Source organism: Engraulis encrasicolus, chromosome 16 (genome assembly GCF_034702125.1).
Source record: "Engraulis encrasicolus isolate BLACKSEA-1 chromosome 16, IST_EnEncr_1.0, whole genome shotgun sequence".
NCBI classification, from domain to species: domain Eukaryota; kingdom Metazoa; phylum Chordata; class Actinopteri; order Clupeiformes; family Engraulidae; genus Engraulis; species Engraulis encrasicolus.
The window spans coordinates 46,984,168-47,008,049 of NC_085872.1; the positions used below are offsets into that span (position 1 = coordinate 46,984,168).

General features: G+C 40.5%; 1 protein-coding gene across 1 annotated transcript in view; it reads left to right on the top strand.

The window, feature by feature from the left end:
* Positions 1-1,402: 1,402 nt before the first annotated feature.
* Positions 1,403-23,882, top strand: part of LOC134466126 (uncharacterized) — a 34,158-nt gene continuing 11,678 nt past the window's right edge. Inside the window, exons 1-8 of the mRNA XM_063220021.1 lie at positions 1,403-1,498; positions 2,647-2,719; positions 3,093-3,431; positions 10,848-11,167; positions 13,645-13,793; positions 17,120-17,197; positions 17,466-17,609; positions 18,159-18,293. Of these exons, the coding sequence (XP_063076091.1) occupies positions 2,647-2,719; positions 3,093-3,431; positions 10,848-11,167; positions 13,645-13,793; positions 17,120-17,197; positions 17,466-17,609; positions 18,159-18,293 (1,238 nt within the window). The 5' untranslated portion in view covers positions 1,403-1,498. The remainder of the gene's footprint in view (positions 1,499-2,646; positions 2,720-3,092; positions 3,432-10,847; positions 11,168-13,644; positions 13,794-17,119; positions 17,198-17,465; positions 17,610-18,158; positions 18,294-23,882) is intronic.

Genomic DNA, 23,882 nt, shown 5'->3' on the forward strand with positions numbered 1-23,882 from the left:
ACAACATTTTCTGAGAAAGATGGCGGCCATTCGTTCGGCCGTTTGTGCGATTTAGTTTTTGCTTAATTTAAAGTGCCTGAGTGATTATAAATCTCATGACTGCCACAGACTGATGTAAAAATGCACCATGAATTTATTTGACATAAATGGGTCACTCCACATTAACATTTGATCGTTCATACAATCAGGCTGGCCAATAAAACACCACTGGTGCTGGAGTGGCAGTACATTAATCTGATAATGCTGGACTGCATTTCTCGACAACATCGCTGCTAACTAAATTAGCAACTTACTGCCATTTCTCATTGGCAACCTAGTAAGCTGCTAACTGGTGAGCAACGATGCTTTCGAGATGGGCGTCCTGGACTGTTTGGATACGGGGGAGGAACTGGATGCCTTGTTAAAGTTGCACTGTGTCGGGGCGCTGTGGCGCAGCGGGCTAAGCCCCCCACATTTAGGCTTGCATGCCCACAGGTACCCCGGTTTGAGTCCGGCGGGCGTCACCACCAAACCACCTGTTTACCACCAAACTTTACTAACAAGCAAATATATTACTCTCTAGGCCGGTGGTTCTCAACCTATTTTGAATAAGCGCCCCCTTGACCTCGTCATAAGCATCCCAACGCCCCCCTTGACCTCATCATAAGCCTGCCAACGTCTCCCTTAGTATTAAAAAAATAAAATAGGTTAATACCCCCCAATGGCAATTGAGCACTCTCCACCTCAGCTATATCCTTCTCAACACAACCCTCTGGTTCCCTAAAGCCCCCTTGGGGGACGGTAGAGCCCCCATTGAGAAACACTACTCTAGGCCTATTTATTCCCCTTCTACCCATACACCAGACATAAAGGAGTCTAACAAGGTAGCTTCGTCTGGTGCAGTGGTGTAGTCTACGTAGAACGCAGGTTTACGGAGTATACCCACTTCAAAATTTCAGGGATTTCAGTATACCCACTTAAAATTGATCGATCCATTATTTAGAATAGCACAAATATATACAGTGTACCCACTTAAAAAAATGCTCAAATATACAGTACACCATAAAATAGTAGACTACACCACTGGTCTGGTGTATTACAGTAAGCAGTTCCATTCAGCTAGGTTACTGCTTCAAAAAATAGGGCAAAATGGAGTCACAATGAGTGTTGCTTCTTCCTAACTGGGCAGGGTGATATCAAAAAAGTATGATTGACTTGGAGTTGTATTGCTTTGGTTGGTGTTCCCTTTAATTTTTTTTAGCTGTGTACAAGGAAGCACACACATTAGTGTCAGTGTCCAAATTCGCATTCGTTATCAGCTCCATGCAGGCAGGCGCAGAACGTTGCCACACCCAAATGAAACCAAAGGGGTCACAGAAGGTTTGTGCGCATGATTTAACAGTAGTCTTGCAGTAGTCTGTGTGCTTGACTGGTCTTACTATACCCTCGCACTAATTGGAAATGTGCTATGACTAAAGGTTCGTGGATGGCAGGGACAGGCAAGTTTGTGGGTTAGCAGGTAGGTGTTTACATTTCTGTTACAGTTGTCTTTTTTTTTAACAAATGATATCTTGAGAATAAAAAAGGACATTTTCTGTAAGCTACGGAGGTCCAGTATCAGACTTTCCAACAGGCCTTTTTTAGACCAAGCCTTCAGCCTTCAGGCTACATGCTAAGGCAAGGCAAGGCAAGTTTATTTGTATAGTGCATTTCATACACAGACGGAATTCAATGTGCTTCACAAAAATAACAGTAAAAAGAAACAAGACAGATACATAAACAACTATTTATTATGATATTATGAATACATGAATTTTCACGTTGACATGGTTATTGCTGGGAATCAAATTGGATGTTGGCAGTTGATTATCATATTTCTGTTACATTTGTCTTTTACAAATGATATCTTGAGAATAAAAAAGGGGCACTTTCTGTATGCTACGGACATCCAGTATTAGACTTTCCAACAGGCCTTTTTTAGACTAGTGCCCTTACAGTCTATAAGCAAGGCAAGGCAAGGCAAGTTTATTTGTATAGTGCATTTCATACACAGACGGAATTCAATGTGCGTCACAAAAATAACAGTAAAAAGAAACAAGACAGATACATAAACAACTATTTATTATGATATTATGAATTCATGAATTTTCACGTTTACAGTCAATATGGTTATTGCCCTAGACCAAGGATGTCAAACTCAGGCCCGGGGGCCATATCTGGCCAGCGGAGTCATTTAATTCGGCCCGCAAGATCATTTCAAATGTATATTACACTGGGCCCACATAAACCATTAATGCATAGCATAACAAGAACACAAACATAAAATTTGGTGAGTCACAGGAATATGGACCAAAGTGAATGAAAACGCTCACACACGTGCAACACAATATGGGCAGGGATATTTAATTACCATAGGCCTACATGATGGAAAAGAGTGTGTGTGAAATTTAAGTATGAGTAGAAGTGCATGCATTCACAATTTTAGTCAATTTTTTAATGAATATTGAGTTGGGCCCGCAACTTTGTCCCAGATTTTATTTTGGTCCACTGTGAATTTGAGTTTGATACCCCTGCCCTAGACTGTTTGTTTTCCTCAAGAGTGGTGAAATGCCTCTCTCTCTCTCTCTCTCCCTTTTGCTGTCCCCCCACTCTCTCTCTGTGTTGTAGATGAGGCCCTTCAGGATGAAGTGTCTGTGGGTGGTGTTGCTTGTTCTGCACAGCATCCAGAGGGCCAACACTGGTACATTATGCTGTTATGCTGTGTGTGTGTGTGTGTGTGTGTGTCAGGGTTCCCACGGGTCATGGAATTTCATAAAAGTTTTTCCAGTCATGGAAAGTCATGGCATTTTACCATTTTGCATACACAGTCATGGAATGTCATGAAATTTTCTTAACAGCTGTCAGAGAGAGAGAGGTTTCTTGATTACATTGCTCTGTGTGTTTGTTTGTGTGTGTCTGTGTGTGTGTGTGTGTGTGTGTGTGTGTGTGTGTGTGTGTGTGTGTGTGTGTGTGTGTGTGTGTGTGTGTGTGTGTGTGTGTGTGTGTGTATATACACATTTTGTGTTTGACCCTATCCAAGACTGATCCCCACCCTTCTGCCTGTATCCTTCTAGTGATTCCAAAGGTTGTGGCTCCTGGACTTGTCCGGGGTGTAGTGGGAGATGACCTGATTCTACCCTGTTACCTCGAGAACAACGTCAGTGCAGTAGACATGGACGTGCTGTGGCTGATTGGTAGCGAATTTGTCCATCGCTACAAAACACATCAGGATGTAACTGACAACCAGTTACCCGAATACCGCAAGAGGACAACTCTGTCCAGAGAGGAGATGCTGAGGGGAAACGTGTCACTGAAGATCTCCAAACTCAGGCTCTCTGACACAAACACATACAGGTGCTATGTTTCAGCAGACCGCGGCTATGACGTTGCTTCTCTACATGTCCAGGTTAATGGTAAGTGCATGATGGGTCATTCCAGCTGGAATCAGCAAATGGTCCCCACTCGACCCCCTCGGATTTGCTTGAAAAAAATATATGTGATGGCTTAAACATCCAATAGAACATATCCACCATTGCAGATTTCAGCTCTGCATACTTTTTCCACAACAAATCTGTAACTAAGGACACCCCCTCCCCCTGATTTGGTGTCACTGCCTGAGTGACCATATTCAGACTTAATTATCTCCAAAACTATTTGTGGTAGGTCCATTATTTTTTCAGGGCTAAGAGCCATAGACCTGATGAGCATACATTACAATTTGCAGCACTGTAATGACAAATTACACCTTAATACTGGCCCTCTACTTTTCTTTGAAATTAAAATTGCAAGGGTTTTCAGATGTCCATAAAAACCTCAAATTTCAACATTCAAGGTTCATCCTTGGTACATGGTCAGATATGTGCCATGACTTTCACATCATAGTATATCTAACAAAAGGCTCCAATGGTTGTTGAGATGCAGAGGTCAAAAGATGGGCAAAAATAATTATACCATTATTTGGAGCAATATTCCCAATCTATGACACCAGTTGTGAACTTGCTGTTTGGTGTCTCTGAAAGATAATATTATTATTCATAACATATCTAAAAATTGGGATGGTGTTTTGCCCCATTATTTTTATAATGAATTTTAAAAACTAATTCCTGTGTGACATGCAGGTGTACCTTAGAAGCCCTGTTACCTTAGAAAAATTGGGTTTACTACACCTAAAATGAATAGCCAAGTCAGTGTACACTAAAACCTAAAATCTCTGATACCAAATAGGTGATTTTATACTTATTCAGCTCAGTATTTCAGTATTTCTGACTTCCCCTCAATTCCATCCTAAGAAGGTGGCCAATCCCCTTGATTTTTGTGTTCCATTTTCACACAAAGATGGCGGCTCATGGAGCCAATGGCATAGTTCCAAAATAGTTCCAGGAAGTCAGCATCATGTGAAGGAACAATACACCATTGTTTGGAGCAATATTTCCAATATATGACAGCGGTTGTGAACTTGCTGTTTGTTGTTTCTGGAAGAGGATATTCTTATTAACAACATATCTAAAAATTGGGATGGTGTTTTGCCCCTTTATTTGTATAATGCCTTTTCAAATCTCAATGCAGTGTGGCATGCATCCCTCAAATCCATCCAAAGTGGCGTCATGAAAAAAAACCCAACCATTTTTTAGAGCAATACCTATAAAGTATGACACCAGCTGTGAACTTGTTTTTTGTTGTGTCTGGAAGAGGATATTTTTATTAACAACATAGCAAAAACATAGAATGGTGTTTTGCCTCATTTCTTTTAATGATCGTAAAGCGTATTGCTGTGTGACATAAGCCTGTGATCAAATAATGCCGAGGGGAAGCGGAAATGGTGAATTGTTCTGGGCCAAGGACATGGGGGAATCAAGATTGGGTACTCATTACATTGCATGTATTGGGAAGGGGTCTCTTCAGACGACTTTATCCCGGGCACAGCCAAAGCTGTTAACACCCCTGCTTGTTCAGCTCAGTATTTCTGATTTTTTTCTGGGATTCTGGCCTCATCTTTTTAAGAGTACTATCGGCCAGATGATCAAGTGACTACGCAACATGTTCTCACCAGCGCTACGTTAGCAATAAATTCAAGATGGTTGAGAGAAGTCATTAAAAAAAACAAACTGGAAATAAAACAAGGCGTTGATATGATTTCCTTAATCCAATAAAGCAGGAATACAATAATCTATATAACCTAGACTATTGTTGTTATTGCTGATGGTGATTTGATATTTGAAAAAAATATGAAATGAATGTAAAAAGTCAGGAACTTTCAATGCTCTGACAAAACATTTTGTACACTTAACTTTCAATCACCAGTGGCATCTTATGAGTTGGCTTTACAAGGTAGCTTGCCATTGTCAATGATGATGTATTAGGTGTCTGAACTCATATTGTTGAGTACAATCTTCCTTCATTGGCAGTTCAATGAGGAATACCTTGATGAACTACATAGGAGCTGATTTCAGTAAGCATACCACCACCATGCTCAGGGCACTTCGGTCAGGGGAGGATGATGGGGGGTGGGAAGTTCTACAATCAGGATACCTCTTTACAAACTGTCTCCTCCTATGTGTCATCTCTAATCAACTTTTACTTTCCTATGCGACCATAAAACAGTCCCACCCCCCCACCCCCAACATTCACCACGACAGAGGTACCCTGACTGTAGAACTGTGCCTTGCCCCCAATCCTCCACCATATCTGAAAGACCATGCATGCTGCAAAGGTTCCTTTCAGCTTCAATCATCACACCTGCATCAATGTGATGACAAGCTTTACAAGTAATGAACATTGTGTATAAGCATCCAAACCATAATTGTTGAAATCACTGCTATTGACCTGCAATCCACTTGATAGCATTGCAGTGGGATATTATTACAATGATGCAAGCAGCTGATTTAGATCGCAACAATGTGACAAGAACCACACGGTTGTCTGGTGCCAATATGAACTTGTGTGCCTTCAATATTCACCTGATATTGAATACTGCATGCAAACAAATTCTTCTAACAAAAACTCCAGGACCATGCTGTCAAAATAGTTTGAGTAATCTCTTGCCAGTATGAATCAAGTTATTTTGCAATACAGCTGGTAACTTAACGAGTAAGACACAACCTTCATAGCGAATATAAAGTTACAGGTGCTGATTGAAAGATTAGTTAGGATCGGAGTCCTTGTTGCAAACAAGAGTGCTACAATTATTTAATCCTCTCCTATTTCATCACTTTATTCCAAGACCACTACCACTACCACTACTACTACTACTAAAATGATGATGATAATTATTATTATGATTTTACAATTAAAATAATGAATGTCTATCAAAGCCATGTGCAATGTGCTATTCTTGCTGTGTGGCATCAATCAATTTGAAAATCAAATGTTATGGTTTCCCTAGAATTTGCTTGGTCATTCACAGGGTAGCCATTTTGTTTTCACTGTTAATGTGACATCAGAGCCATGGATTTTAGAGCTGTGACAAGTCGGTTGGTGACATGGTCCTCATAGCTTCAAGTAATTGTAGCCAATTGAGATTTTGAAGTCCGTTATAAAAAGAATGAGGCAAAACACCATCCCAATTTTTTGATATGTTGTTTAAAAAAACATCCTCTTTCAGAAACACCAAACAGAAAGTTCCTACCTAGTGTCATAGATTGGAAATATTGCTCCAAACATTGGTGCGAATTAATTTTTTCCTATCTTTGGACCTCTGTATCTCAACAACCATTGGAGCCTTTTGTTAGATATACTATGATGTGAAAGTCATGGTACATATCATACCATTTACCAAGGATGAACCTTACATGTAGAACTTTGAGGTTTTTACAGACATTTGGAAACCCTAGAACATATGATATCTACAAAAAGTAGAGGCACATTATTACGGTGTGATTTGACTTACAGTGCTGCAAATTGTAATATATGATATTCAGGTCTGGGACTCTTAGCCCTGAAAATATAATGAATCTGACACAAATAGTTCTGGAGATAATTGAGTCTGAACATGGTCACTCATGCAATGTCGCTAAAACAAGGGTAGGGGGTGTCCTTATTTACAGATTTTTTGTGCCAAAAGTATCCACAGCTGAGTTCTGATATTGTGGATATGATCTATTGGATGTTTAAGCCATCACATAAATTTTTTTCAGGCAAATCCGAGGGGGTCGAGTGGGAGATTTTTCAGAAATTTGCTGATTCCAGCTGGAATGACCCTGATGTCATAACAATAAAACAACCACTTACTCTGTCAGAGATATACAGTACATACATAGGACATGTATACAGTGCGTGCGGATGATAAGCTTATACTTCTTAAAGGAACAGTCCCCCCTTTTTTGATTTTGACATATTTGCTGTATTTCCAAGCATTATTCATGAATGTGCATATTTCTTCTCAGTGTTTTCAGTACTCAGGTGTATTGGATCGTAATTATTAGCATAGCTTAGCATAATCACTGGAAGTAAATGGGCAGCATTAGCATCAAAGCTAATGCTGCCCATTTACTTCCAGTGATTATGCTAAGCTATGCTAATAATTCTGATCCAATAAATCCGAGTACTGAAAACACTGAGAAGAAAATGATATACACATTCATGAATAATGCTTAGAAATACTGCATATATGTGAAATCCAAAAAGGGGGGACTGTTCCTTTAAAAGAATGAATAGTTTTAGATTTGAGGTAAATACTCCATGACATTAAAGGATAACTTCTGCCTTTAAATATGCTGTTGTATTGCTCATGCTACCCTTCACTTGTCAGTACCCGGTGATGCTGCATTTTTTGACTCAGCCCTTTCCGAGATCTGAGCTATTCTAATGGGGGCAGATTCTTTTTGGATTAAAAACTTTCTTAACATAGGCCTACTCCAAATGTTATCCCAAAATGTATCACTGTTTGCTAGTTGTCTGCTGATGTATCATTTTGAAATGTAAACAAATACCTGCCCCCATTACAATGACCAGGATATCGGAAAAGGCTTAAAAAAGAAAAAAAAAATCTCAGGTACTGACAAGTTCAGGGTAGTGTGAGCATTACAACTGCATGTCGAAATCGTCCGAAGTTACCCTTTAAGCTGCCAATCAACGGAGCAGATTTTAGACAAGAACTATAGAGCAGAGGGAGTAGAGACTGACTACACTGTAGCACTATAGCCGAAGTTAGATGTTGCTCAAATATCTTAATTTTCACACATTCACATTCACCCTGTACGTAGGAAGCCACATTCTGTCAGCTGATAGCATGGGTGGCATATGACACACACACACACACACACACACACACACACACACACACACACACACACACACACACACACACACACACACACACACACACACACACACACACACACACACACCAGAGCCGGTTCTGACCTCCATGGGGCCCTAGGCAAAAATATGCGCCATAAAGCAATGAGTGGAAGCATAACCGTAACACAGAGGAGTCACGTTGCCTACCTGACTGCTGTTCTCGTCGCTCATTGTCATAAATTTTCTTTTTCTTTTTGTTGTTTCCGCAGGGAAAATGACGTTTCATGTTGGACGTTTCACGTTTTGTGTGACTGAATCAATAATAAACAATGAAATCAGTTTTTTTTTTTTAAACTGTCAACGTCAGTGACGTAAGGTCGCGCGAGGCCTTACGCTGAGAGCGTAGTGAGCGCGCCGGCTCTGACACACACACACACACACTAGTGTTGAAAACTTCCTCTACGTCGGGACGGTTTACCCCAGAAAAAGGGGTCAAAACATGTGGGGTCCAGGATTTGGGCCTCACATAGAGTGAGGGCCCCACATTGTAGTCGTGTTCCAATAGCAATGACCTCACGAAGGTAAATGGGTGCAGCACACACACACACACACACACACACACACACACACACACACACACACACACACACACACACACACACACACACACACACACACACACACACCAGGGCTCTAAATTAACTTTTTCCACCACCAGCCATAGTGGACATTTTTTCTTACCAGCCAAACAGAAGTTCAACTAGCCATTTTTTTTATCTCGCCAAAATAAACTATGCGTTAGGCTAATTATTCTTTTAAATTATGGTCATTTTGTCCAACTATGTCTACAACACAAATACACCATAGGCCTGCATACTATATGCCTACATAATAAGCATATTATAGGCTATATATTTTTCCATTATTTTTTAACCTCTGCTTTATTTTTTACTTTCATTACTTAGGCCTAATCAATTTCATTGTTTTTTACTCAAATCCTCTGAAAACAGTGAATCACATCACAAGCTACTCACATAACAGACCTTAAAGGGGTATGCCACTATTTTGGGGCTTAATACAGTTAGAATTGTTGGCTGGGGTTCATAAAGGTGGTTAAGTGTCTTTTTTTTCATATTAAGCGTTGTCTTGCTTTAAGACAAGTTGAAAGAGGGAACATGTCGCTAAGCTAGTGAAAGTCAATGAATCCATGTAGCATTGTAGCATGCTACGCGGATCCATTGACTTTTACTAGCTTAGCGACATATTCCCTCTTTTAACTTGTCTCAAAGCAAGGCAACTGCTTACATGAAAAATAAGACACTTTACCACCTTTATAAACCCTGGCCAATGATTTTAACTGTATTAAGCCCCAAAATAGTGGCATACCCCTTTAACATACAGTAACCAAACACAGCCAAACACTACAAAACCTCACATACGCACACCCTAAGGACGGAGCAGAGATGAGAGGAAAAGGAGAGGAGAGAGGAGGAGCTCTTCTCTACCATGTGCAACAAAATGACAAGAAGCCTTTGTTTAACTAAAAGTAAATAATATCACGGGAATCTTCGCTTCATGTGTTACTTCCATAGCTTCGTCGTTGGTTGCTTTTTTGTATTCTTTTTCTTTCCGATAGCGTGGGCTTTCCAACTTAGTTGCGCCAGGACTCGGAACATTTCAGAAGACAACTGACAGCTACGCTCACACTACTCTGACACTCAGCTCTCCTCCTCTGCCCTTGTCGCATTTTCGTTCCACAACCACTTTTTTAACGTCACTACTATTACTGTTACTGCTGGCATTCACCAACACAGAGAACCTTGCTCTAACCCCCGCCACATTCTCATCACTCGCACAAAACATACAGAACAGAAGTCTATGCATAATCTGCGTTAGTCCTGTTATTGAAATGGTCAGGCCCTCGCAGCTTCAAAAAGGCAGCCTGTAAGGCTACTGCAAGGTTCATGCTAGTAGCAGTAGCAGTAGTGACGTTAAAAAGGTTGTAGCGAAAGCGACGGGAGCATAGGAGGAGAGCTGCCTGTCAGAAGTGTGAGCGTAGCTGACAGAAGGCTGGTCGTCTGAAATGTTTTCAATCCTGGCGCGCGCAACGGCATGGAGTTGCCACTCGCTGCACAGGGGTGAGTTTCTCAAAAGGGAAGTTGTTAGCCTGTTAGCAACTTCGGTAGTTGGCAATGGGGAAATGCATTGAAAGCAACTAAGTACAGTAGCTAATGTAGTAAGCAACTTTGGTTTTGAGAAATTCACCCCTGGAAAGCCCACGGTAGGAGGCTACGTCGTGACTGACGCTAGTGGCCATGGGTAATGTAGGAAATCTCGCCGTCTAACGTTCGTCATAGCAGCAGTTTACCGTTGCCACTAGCCAAATAGGCGGGTAGGTATTTTTTTCTACTAGCCAAAATGATTTTTTGTGTTTGGCGGGTTGGCGTGTGTTAATTTAGAGCCCTGACACACACAGACACACACACACAAAAGAACTGAAATGTCAGGTTAATGTTAGTTTTAAATGGCCAGAAAATGGCTGAACATGGTACTGTATGGTGAGTTGAATCGCAACAATGTTGTGTTGGCAGAGTTTGATTTGATGACTTCTGCTGTGAGCCACACGAATGGAAGCACAACTCTGACATGCAAGACCCCAAACTGGCCAGACACCACTAAACCCACACTCAAGTGGCTGGACAGCAAGCAGCTGGTTCTTAAAGATACACACATTTCCTACTACGGACTCACCGGGACAACTTTTAGCATGCAAGGAAGAGTCACTGTGCAGGAGAAACCCAACAACACATACACATGCAGGGTTTCATACGAAGATACAGGCTATAAGACAGAGAAGTCATTGGAGGTTCCAGGCAAGTATAACAATGATTACAAATGTGTATGCTTACAGGTACGCTCATAATTTAAATTAAATCTAACAAAGCATTTGCCTGTTTTATTCTGTAGATTTTTCTTATTAGCGGTTAAAAGTTTAGGATAATGGTGGTGGTGAGTGTGAAGTGGCATACTCTTTTTTTTCTATTTTTCAATTTACAGGAAATTATTTTGAAACCCATCGGATTAGGTGGCCGGCTGTTGTTGCAGTTATTTGTGCCATTCTAACTTATGTTTGGATGGCATATTTGATTATGATGAAAAACACCAAGCCAGAAGGTAATAACTAATATAAGATGTATTAATGGGTGGATGGAAAGGAAGATGTATGTTTTAAAAAGGTCATGTGTGCATTAAATAACGATTCATTCTTTCTTTCTCAGTTTTGAAACGGATCAGAAAGGAAACAGTCCAAAAGTTTGAGAATGCTAAATACTACACTGAACTAAGGATTGTTCATCAGTCAGGTGGTGGGGAAGAAACCCGCTTTCAGGATTGCACAGTGGAGGTTCTACTCAGCCCACATGAGCAAAACTTGATCTTTCTTCAGGGTGAATCTGGATATGGCAAATCCTTCACTGCAGAGAAGATCCTTCATGACTGGGGGTCAAAACAATCCTACTTGGAACACTATGATATTGTTTTACTGATAAAATGTAAAGACCTTGTTACCTCATCAGGTCAAAGCTTATTGGACCTCGTAAGCAGACAACTTGAAACCAAATGTAAAAATCTGATTGAGAAAATTATGGATTGTTCACCTCAAAAGATACTTTTTGTCATTGATGGGTTGGATGAACTTAGTTTGTCTGAAGAGGATGCCAAAACCTCTCCAAATGATCCCTTCTCCCAAGGCCAGACCAAGGCTGTAGTTGGTGGGTTATTAATTGGACACATCCTAAGCCAATCCTCCATGCTGGTCACCACCAGGCCCTCTGTCTCAACCACTGTGGAGAAACTGTGCCGACTTCGTGACTGGAAATTTGTGCAAATACTGGGCTTGCCACGTGACAAAGTGACAGAATACTGCAAAAAACATTTAGACACTGCTGAGTATAATTCTTTGATAAATGAGCCATTGCTTTTCAATTCTTGCTTTAATCCTATGCTATGTTGGATGATATGTGAAGCTATGAAGGTGGAAAAGACTTAGCAGCTTCACTGGGGACTACCACATTTTTTTATTTGGCATTCTTTGGTAAGTTTCTAAATCATCTATCAGCTGATGATCAACATCAGCTGATCAACCTCTTCAGTCAAGCTAAGGAAATAGAGACTGTTCAGTTGAACTTGATGGAAATCCTGGAAGAAGGGTACCCCTTTAGGCGCAGTGAGAGTGACCAGCACAGGAACTTTATACATCAGAGCTTTCTGGAGTTTTTTGCTTCCCTCAGCTATGTTATGCTGGATGACAGTAAGGCAAAGAAGCAGACTAAAGAACTACTTCAGCAGATTTCGGCAAACAGATATAGTTCCGAGTTGGGTCCAGGCAACATATGGTCTACAACTGGTCACATATGGTCTACAACTAGGTTTTTATTTGGCTTATCAAATAAAAACATTGAAAGCTTCCTTGACAGCAGTCTTGGTCGTCATGGGTCATCCCATATTCTGGAAGAACTGAAAGATTGGATTCTGGAAAGAAGCCTCAGCACTCTTCGTCAGGAAGAGTGTCTCTTTCTTCTTCGGTGCCTCTATGAGCTCCAAGAGGACGAGTTTACGAAGGACACCATGGCAAGGGTAAAAGACATTAACTTGTCTCACACCCCCTTGGCTTATGCTGACTGCGTCGTGCTGAAGTACTGCTTGGGATTGTGTACCTCACTTGAGCAGCTAGATCTCAGACAGAGCAACCTTACTAAGACAAAGATTAAACTGCTGGAGGTGAAAGGGGAAGAAGGAAAAGAAGAAACCAAGAAAAAATGGATTACACTGCAGTGTGATGATCTGAGGTGAGAGATACCCCACACCAGGCTTGTACGAAATTCCGAATTGAATGAATTGAAATTCAAAGTAATGCCATAATACGTCATTACCTTGAATTTATTTGAATTTAATCTACACCCATTGAGAGTACACAGAACACCATCACCTAGTGTTCGTATTATGGCATTACTGTGAATTTCAATTCATTCAATTCGGAATTTCGTACAAGCCTGCCCCAGACCAACCTCACTCCCACTCATGTCATATTGCTTAATTACATGCTTGAGGGTGATAAATATAGAACAGATTTGGTAATTTATCAATCTGTTTTGAAGGCTGACTGCTGACGCATTGGAATACGATGACATTGTTAACATGATGGAGACAATCATCCCCAGGTAAAGCACAAAATAATTTCAAAGAATCAAATGTAATTTCATGCTCCAAATTATTGCGGAAATTCACATTTGTAGTTGTCTGAGATGTGAATTCCATGTGTGTTATAAATACATAGCAGACCTGTGTGTGTTAAACATGTGTCTGGACGTACACAGTCCATCTAAGCAGAGTGAACAGATCCCGGAAAAAAGGAGGATTATAAATCTGCAGTTTCTCAAGACCAAACTGAAGAGTGATGACCTGAGAAGGCTATCAGAAGAAGTGGTGCCAAAATCTCTCAAGGATTCCCAAAGTCAGAACATCTCTTGCTGTTTGAGGTAGTGTGCATGTACATTTGTGATCACACATTCCAGAGTGTAGATTGAAGTACTGTATATCATGCCGCAGTCCTACAGGTAGAATATGCAGGATTGTGGCCAGAGTAAGCATGACAACTATGTCTGTCCCATTAGCAAATTTGATCTTTCATGAATATTTACTAAGTAAATAAAATGGTAACACTTAATAATAAGTTAAGCCTTATTTTAACATTAGTTAACCCTTAGTGAATCACGAGTTAGTCATTATGTAAGTATTGTTTCTCATTTCTTAATCATTAACTACTTACTTTTACTTACTTAGTCCTTGCTGTGCCTAGTGGCCCATAGGGCACTTTCAATGGTTCTCCTCCAGGATGTCTTTGGTCTCCCTCTCCTGCGCTTTCCTTCTGGCGTCCATCGAAGTGCGACTCTTGTGATGTCGTCCCGTGGTTTTCTGAGTAAATGTCCTATCCATTTCCACCGCCTCCGAATTAGAATGGTCTCCATTTCTGTGCATCCAGTAACCCTGTATAGCTCCCTATTTGATATTTTCTGTGGCCAGAATACTTTTTGAATTTTCCTTGGACATCTGTTTTGAAAGTTGGAAAGTTTGCCTATGTCCTTCTCAGTCATTCTCCAACATTCAGAGCCATAAAGGAGGACAGACACAACGCAACTGTTGTAAATCTTTATCTTGGTGTTAGCTGTTATGATTTCCAGATGTTACGAAGTTTTAGAAATTCTGTTCTTGCCTTTCCTATTCTGACCTTAATATAGTGATCTGCTCCACCTTCTGCAGTTATTACGCTTCCCAACATGCTGTTGTAATGCCCACACTACCCTGGACTTGTCAGTACCTCAGATTTTTTTTTCTTCTTCTTCTTCAGCATTTTCCGAGATCCTGGTCATTGTAATGGGGGCAGCCCTTTATTCCTAAAAACATCCAAACGATTATACAACAACAGGAGACAACTAGCAAACAGCTGTACTTTTTGAGAAAATATTTGGAGTAGGCCTGTGTTAATCTTGTTTTATATGTAAACAAACTCTGCCCCCATTAAAATAGCTCATATCTCGGAAAGGGCTGAGCCGAAAAATGCGGCATCATTGGGTACTGACAAGTCAAGGGTAGCATGAGCAATACAACAGCATATTGAAATTGACTGAACTGGTCCTTTAATGATTAAAAGACGGTTAACTTATATTTTAATGATAGTTCACTAATGTTTAGCGGACAGTTAAATCAGCGCAAACAAATCATTTACCAACAGTGCTAGTTAATTATGTTGATTACATAGCGGTTGACTTGTGATTAAAAGAGTGTTACCTTAATTACTATAATTACAGTTTACTAATGCTTAGCAGACCATTTAATCACATTAACATTTAGTAACATAACTTGTTAATGATTAACAAGACATACATAATGAATACCTCATGACTAAAATATGGTTAACTTATATTTCAATGAGAGTTTACGAATGCTTAGCGAACAGTTACATCAGCACACACAAACCATTTACTAATGGTAGTAGATAATGGTTAAGAAATGAGAAATAATACTTACATAATGGCTAACTCGTGATTTACTGAGGGTTAACTAATGTTAAAATAAGGCTTAACTTAAGCTTAACAAGGGGTCCTTATTTAAAGTGTTACCGAATAACTAATATATACGGGTCAGTCCTAAGTACAGTAATAATTTCTATTGCTGGAAATTCAAGACAGAGGACGTGGAGGAGACCTAATGTATGAAAAGTGCAATTTCCCCAATCATAAGAATGGAAAAAAAACTTGTGAAAAAGAGAAATGGGCAGCTTAAATTCTGGAAGTAAACTAAAGAAATGACATACTTTGCCATTAAAACAACATTCCACCAGGAAATAAGCTGTTATAAGATATATAACGTGAAAATAAGTGAAATAAGTTATAAAGTTGCACAGTTGCAGGAGTTAGGGTGATAATCCACCAGCATGTGATGTGAACTTTGCGCTCTGCCCTATATATTTTCAATGACAAGCGATTTTGCTCCCGCACACTATTGTGGATACGGAATACAATGCGACTGGCCCTTGCGACGCATCCAAAAGTTTGGAAATCTCCAAGTTTATGCAATTTACCTCTACATTGCCACCATATCGTAAGGCCGAGCAAGTTGATGAAAGCCCAACTGGGAAACTCCAACTCCCATTGTCATTGCAACACAGCACTCCACAGCACACAAGTGTTCACTGCACACAACAAAATTGCATTTTATGCCTCACAGGTGCAAGGGGGCAGCCCCCAATGGCGCCCGAAAGGGAGCAGTGCGGGCGGGACGGTACCATGTTCAGGGTAGGGTACCTCAGTCATGGAGGAGGATGGGGGGAGAGCACTGGTTAATTACTCCCCCCACCAACCTGGCGGGTCGGGAGTCGAACCGGCAACCTTTGGATTACAAGTCTGACGCCCCAACCACTTACCCATGATTGCCCCAGGGGAAGATCCAGGGGAAGACTGCACAGTAGTTCAATGCAGTCACAGTACAGATTATCATTAAAGTCTATAGTAATCAAAGTGTCTTCGAGGGGAACTGCAGCATATTTGGTGTTGTGATGCATCAAATGATGGTGGATCATCTCCCTTACCGGAAAGGCAGCCGAACATTGTGCCATGGCAACAACCTGAGGGTAAAATGAGACTATTCGGACAAATGGTAGAATGTCACTCTAATGGTAAAGATGACTAGCATTAATTGCAAGTGCTGTATATAAAGGGGTTAGACAATGAAACTGAAACACCTGTCATTTTAGTGTGAGAAGTTTCATGGCTTCTCAAAAATGTGCAATGCACAAAACATTATGGGTGACATATCAGAGTTCAAAAAGGAGGAATTCTTTGTATGTGTGTAACTGGTGCATCTTTGACCAAGACAGCAAATCTTTGTGATGTATCAAGAGCCACGGTATCCAAGGTGATGTCTGCATACCACCACCAAGAAGGATCAACCACATCCAACAGGATTAACTGTGAGCAGAAGAGGAAGCTGTCTGAATTTTCTGATTGAGATATTTGGGTGCTAACCCATACTCTATCCATGTGCCCCTCAACTCTTCTGTTTCCACCAGAACGGTCTATTGGGAGCCCCACAGGGTCAATATTTACGGCACCCAAACATATCTTTCAGACAACTTCCTCTTGCATCCACAGTTAATCCTGTTGGATGTGGTTCATCCTTCTTGGTGGTATGCAGACATTACCTTGCATACCGTGGAAACGGGGACCAGGAGGACACTATGACTTCTGAAATGATGTATTGGTTGAAAGGATCAAAATGTTTTCAAGTCCCTTGTTCTCTGTTAAAGCATTGAAGTGGAAAAGGATCGCACAGTTGATAGCAAATACGCCTCCCTCTTGGCAGAGATAAGTGATGACAAATTTCAGTAAGTCTCTTCTACAATTATAACTTCAATTCAATACAGTATCTATATTTATCCCCTTAAGACACGGCATTATAAATTAGCTGTTACCAGAATGGCAATGACCAAATCGTAATGTATTACTAAAGGCCCCGTGCACTGTCATAGTGGTGTAGTACTATAGTAGTTAACTTCCAATGTCTATTACAGCGTGCCACAGGAGGTACGGCATGTATTAAAGGGGTACATCAATAACATTACTTTAAGATTAAAATTATGTTGCTGTATTTAGGCTAAATGTTGAGTTCTGGACACCTGAGATCAACGCTGGACAACAAGCAAATCCACCATTGCTCCGCATCTCTCTCACCCTGCCACCATCCCAGGTCGACAGGACCGACTGGAAAGATTACCTACTGAAGGTACATCAGTTAAGGTAAGGCCTCAAGTAGAAGTTCAAGTTCAAATTCAAGTTTATTTAGCCATATCAACAGTATAAAAATACAGTTGTTAGGAATGTACTTTGGTGTGCCCACACATTCAACAATACAACTAGAATGGAAACCCAGGCGGGCACATATTTAACTGTGAATGACATAGGCCACTTGAAAAGTGCAATGGAAACATTTTAAGTGCATAACAAAAGGTGCACATTTTTATACCACTACAAATATGGTGTATGTATAAGATAATTTCATTAAATTCTGTTCTTAACACTATTTACTATCTTAATGGTAAAGTAGATTTGTACAGGTATCCTTCTTCTTTTGCTGACATCATCTCTACTCATAGTTGAAAATAGGACAAAGTGAATTTTAACCCCAACTTTCCTGTAACACAGTAGAGTATGATTCAGTTGCAAATAAAGACCCTGGCAGGTGGGGGCCCCTAGGCTGCAGCCATATCTAGCCTGTGTGTTACGTAATCCGGCCCTGGTTATAGTGCAAGATATTCTACCTGCCAAAACCATTTTTCTTTCACACAGGGCACAAAAAGGTGTGGTTCAGGACCTTTGCTCTCCTAATGACCTGGAAAAGCTGGAAATTGATATGACTCGACTAACGGATTGGGCTTCTGTGCTGTGCAGCCTCCATGCCCGTCCCAGCCTTCAGAGAGTAGTGTAAGTTTAAGATCTGCTTGTAGACCATCTGCTTGTGGACATGGTGGTATTTCATAAATAAATAATGAGACTCATAATGAGCTTGTGAGCAGGGCTGGACTACACAGTAAAAAAAGAACTGTTGTTTTTACGGAAAATTGCTGGCAGCAGTGGTTGCCAAAGTCTACCTTTAAACAAATAACGGTATATTTCCTTTTTACATTTTACGGTAAGATTATGGCAGCAGTGGTTGCCAAAGCCTACCGTTAAATAAATAACGGTATTTTTTTTTTTTACATTTTACGGTAAAATGATGGCAGCAGTGGTTGCCAAAGCCTACCGTTAAATAAATAACGGTATTTTTTTTTTTTACATTTTACGGTAAAATTATGGCAGCAGTGGTTGCCAAAACAGATTGGACAGATTATATTCAGGTGAGTTCAATTATAGAGTTACAATCAGACAACTGATTGGACTGATTATACTCAGGTGAGTTCAATCATAGAGTTACAATCAGACAACTGATTGGACTGATTATACTCAGGTGAGTCCAATTATAGAGTTGCAATCACAGACAACTGATTAGACTGATTCTACTCATTGGAGTCCAATAAACATCAGCTTAATTAGATACCTAAATAAATGCCCAATTGCCAGATTGTCTAGTGCAGGCAGGTGGACCAGTCTAGTATCATCAATGAAGGGTATGCAAATCCATTCTTTATTTAAAAAAGGCCTGAAAATAACCTTAAGGAAAATGAAGGCCAAAGCTAGCGGGGCAAGCAAGCTAACAAACAAGCTAGTTAGCAAGCCACCATGCAGCCACCCTTACAACGTGACCTGCTAGCCGGGCCGGCCAGGTGAGGGCAGGCCAGCAGCCGGCCAGCCGGCCAGCCGGCCTTACAGCCAGCCAGCCAGCTAGCTAGCTAGCAACCAGTGAGCAGTACAATGCAACAGTCCCTGTTTAAATACATGTTCAAGTGAACCATGTGACCTGAGTGATGAAGCATTTGGCAGGTGCAGGCAGTAAGTTAATCATTGCATGACATCCCTTAGCACTCAGGTGAGGTCAGGAATTGATTGATAGATTGATTTGGATGGGGTAGAATGACAGTTTCAAATAGACTGGGCTACTTCTAAGAGCTCAAGGGATTACTGTCCCAGGTAGACTTTTTCAGATTATACTAGCCTATAGGTATATTTTACACATTAAATGAGGCTAAACTGTAGGCTGTTACCGGAGAAATAATAAGTTACAGTGAATTACTGCAAAATGTGCAAACTGTTGCCATTTGCAGTCCTTAACTGTTGCACAGTTTATTCAGTTGCCAGCTTCATTGTTGTCAAATCTACAACGTGGAGGCACCTGGAGCCAAGCAGACAGGCAATATGCTTTCTGTGGAGTAATTAATATTCAATTCATTATAACCTCCATTGCTTTCTGTTGGGTAGGAGGAATGCAAAAAAAGATATTCTGAATTTTGAAGAGGTTTACCGTGTCAATTTGCCTCTCAATCGAAAACTCTGATGGTAAAGCCTCAAAGTCCAATAAGGGAAAAAATGATTGCGGTGGAGAAATTTTCGCAGGATGAACTACAACACATGCAGAGGGTTGTACTCTAAGTTAATACTCATTGATGGCTACTAATCAAATAGCGTGTTGACATCAAACTCTGCCTGTTACAACCAGCCTATCAGTGGTTTGACAAGTTACACCTGGAACAAGTGCAATCACAAGAGATCTATTGGACTAAAAGAGGACAAAAAGCTTAACACGACCAGAAAGAGCACCTACTTTTTGTAGTATACACAATGTGAAGAAAAGCAGAACAGAGTTCTTTGTCTGTTGGTTCACAATTTGGTTCACTAACAGAGGATTGAGTTTGGTTCACTTATAGGGGACTCAACAAAAATGGCTGCTCATGTTGCCAAAACATTTGAAAATTGGGGAGGCATGTTTTTCATAACTCTCAAGGGAGTTAAACATTACCTCTCTAGCTCTCTTAGCTCAACAACTCGGATCCAGAGGAGTCAAATAACACTCTGTAGTGTTGCTGCAACTCTTGATGTTTAGATTTTGGCTGAACACCAGTCTAACTCTGATCAATCGAACTCTGGCAAATTTGCTGTGTACATATGTGTACACCATTGAAAAATAAAGTCATGTACCGTTTCTTGACTACTTCATCTTCACTTAACGGTATTTTCCAATATTTTCTTTTCAGTGAACAGTTCAGTATTTTCTACATATTGACACCAGTGAAAAATAAAGTTATGTACCGTTTCTTGACTACTTCATCTCACTTAACGGTATTTTCCAATATCTTCGTTTACAGAGAACAGTCCAGTATTTTCTACATATGACACCTGTCAAAAATAAAGTTATGTAGCGCTTTTTGACTAAATAGTGGCTTGCCATATTTAGTACAGAGATAAACTGTTTTACATTTTACGGTCACTGACTGTTGCAATTTGACAGTTTTTTGCCGTAATTTCAACAGGCATTTTTTACAGTGTAGGATCTGAAAAGGGCCCGGGCAATTTTTGACGCCTGAGGGCCCAGTGCCAATGCCTCTATCGGTATATCATTCATTCATTCATTCATTCTTTATTTGTGACAGACACAATGGTCCATATCATACATATACAGATTACATAGGTTAAATAAGAGACAGTCAAGGATAAAATAAATGAAAAACACAAGATAGGCCTACAGCCATCAAACATAAAGACACTTTCTCCAATGTCGCCTGAGCTCAGAAGAGAACCTTACAGAACTCTTGGCCGGGTTTACCAGAGATTCAACTACACAGTAAAAAAAGAACTGTTGTTCTTACGGTAGATTGCTGGCAGCAGTGGTTGCCAAAGTCTACCTTTAAACAAATAACGGTATATTTCCTTTTTACATTTTACGGTAAAATTATGGCAGCAGTGGTTGCCAAAGCCTACCGTTAAATAAATAACGGTATTATTATTTTTTACATTTTACGGTAAAATTATGGCAGCAGTGGTTGCCAAAACGTACCATAAAATAAATTACGGTAAAAACGGATTATACTCAGGTGAGTTCAATTATAGAGTTACAATCAGACAACTGATTGGACTGATTATACTCAGGTGAGTCCAATTATAGAGTTGCAATCACAGACAACTGATTGGACTGATTCAACTCATTGGAGTCCAATAAACATCAACTTAATTAGATACCTAAATAAATGCCCAATTGCCAGATTGTCTAGTGCAGGCAGGTGGACCAGTCTAGTATCATCAATGAAGGGTATGCAAATCCATTCTTTATTTAAAAAAGGCCTGAAAATAACCTTAAGGAAAATGAAGGCCAAAGCTAGCGGGGCAAGCAAGCTAACAAACAAGCTAGTTAGCAAGCCATGCAGCCACCCTTACAACGTGACCTGCTAACCGGGCCGGCCAGGCCAGGCCAGGCCAGGCGAGGGCAGGCCAGCCGACCAGCCGGCCTTACAGCCAGCCGGCCTTACAGCCAGCCGGCCGGCCAGCCGGCCAGCCAGCCACCTAGCTAGCTAGCAACCAGTGAGCAGTACAATGCAACAGTCCCTGTTTAAATACATGTTCAAGTGAACCATGTGACCCGAGTGATTAAGCATTTGACAGGTGCAGGCAGTAAGTTAATCATTGCATGACAGCCCTTAGCACTCAGGTGAGGTCAGGAATTGATTGATAGATTGATTTGGATGGGGTAGAATGACAGTTTCAAATAGACTGGGCTACTTCTAAGAGACTAAATCAAGGGATTACTGTCCCAGGTAGACTTTTTCAGATTATACTAGTCTATAGGTATATTTTACACATTAAATGAGGCTAAACTGCAGGCTGTTACCGGATAAATAATAAGTTACAGTGAATTAATGCAAAATGTGCAAACTGTTGCCATTTGCAGTCCTTAACTGTTGCACAGTTTATTCAGTTGCCAGCTTCATTGTTGTCAAATCTACAACGTGGAGGCACCTGGAGCCAAGCAGACAGGCAATATGTTTTCTGTGGAGTAATTAATATTTAATTCATTATAACCTCCATTGCTTTCTGTTGGGTAGGAGGAATGCAAAAAAAGATATTCTGAATTTTGAAGAGGTTTACTGTGTCAATTTGCCTCTCAATCGAAAACTCTGATGGCAAAGCCTCAAAGTCCAATAAGGGAAAAAAATATTGCGGTGGAGAATTTTTCGCAGGATGAACTAGAACACATGCAAAGGGTTGTACTCTAAGTTAATACTCATTGATGGCTACTAATCAAATAGCGTGTTCACATCGGGGGGCAATCGCTATTCCGACATACCGCTATTCCGACATACCGCTATTCAGACAGCCGACATACCGTAGGGTTAGGGTTAGGGTTAGGGTTAGGGTCAGGGTTAGGGTTAGGGTTAGGGTAACTGTATGCACTCTCCCTAAACTTAGTAAAAGCTGAGCAACGTAGCACAAACCAAAGAAATTGCATAACTCGCGCCGGTATTCCGACAATAGACATCAATGTCGGAATAGCGACATGTCGGAATAGCGCCACGTAACCGTTGACATCAAACTCTGCCTGTTACAACCAGCCTATCAGTGGTTTGACAAGTTACACCTGGAACAAGTGCAATCACAAGAGATCTATTGGACTAAAAGAGGACAAAAAGCCTAACACGACCAGAAAGAGCACCTACTTTTTGTAGTATACACAATGTGAAGAAAAGCAGAACAGAGTTATTTGTCTGTTGGTTCACAATTTGGTTCACTAACAGAGGATTGAGTTTGGTTCACTTATAGGGGACTCAACAAAAATGGCTGCTCATGTTGCTAAAACATTTGGAAATTGGGGAGGCGTGTTTTCATAACTCTCTAGGGAGTTAAACATTAACTCTCTAGCTCTCTTAGCTCAACAACTCGGATCCAGAGGAGTCAAATAACACTCTGTAGTGTTGCTACAACTCTTGATGTTTAGATTTTGGCTGAACACCAGTCTAACTCTGATCAATCTAACTCTGGCAGATTAGCTGTGTACATATGTGTACACCAGTGAAAAATAAAGTCATGTACCGTTTCTTGACTACTTCATCTTCACTTAACGGTATTTTCCAATATTTTCTTTTCAGTGAACAGTTCAGTATTTTCTACATATTGACACCAGTGAAAAATAAAGTTATGTACCGTTTCTTGACTACTTCATCTCACTTAACGGTGTTTTCCAATATCTTCGTTTACAGAGAACAGTCCATTATTTTCTACATATGACACCTGTCAAAAATAAAGTTATGTAGCGCTTTTTGACTAAATAGTGGCTTGCCATATTTAGTACAGAGATAAACTGTTTTACATTTTACGGTCACTGACTGTTGCAATTTGATAGTTTTTTGCCGTAATTTCAACGGGCATTTTTTACAGTGTATGCTATTTTGGGAGCAATCCAGTCGTCCCATGAATTTGAACATTACATTTCTCAGGACTGCATCACACCCAGGGATATTGGAGTGGACAAACAGACAGCTGGCACTGGACCATCTGGGTATCCTCATCAGCAGTCTCATTGTGTCATTATATGCAACTTTTAGCTTCTGATAGCTGCTATGCTTGTATTTGCACCATAAATGGGCAGTG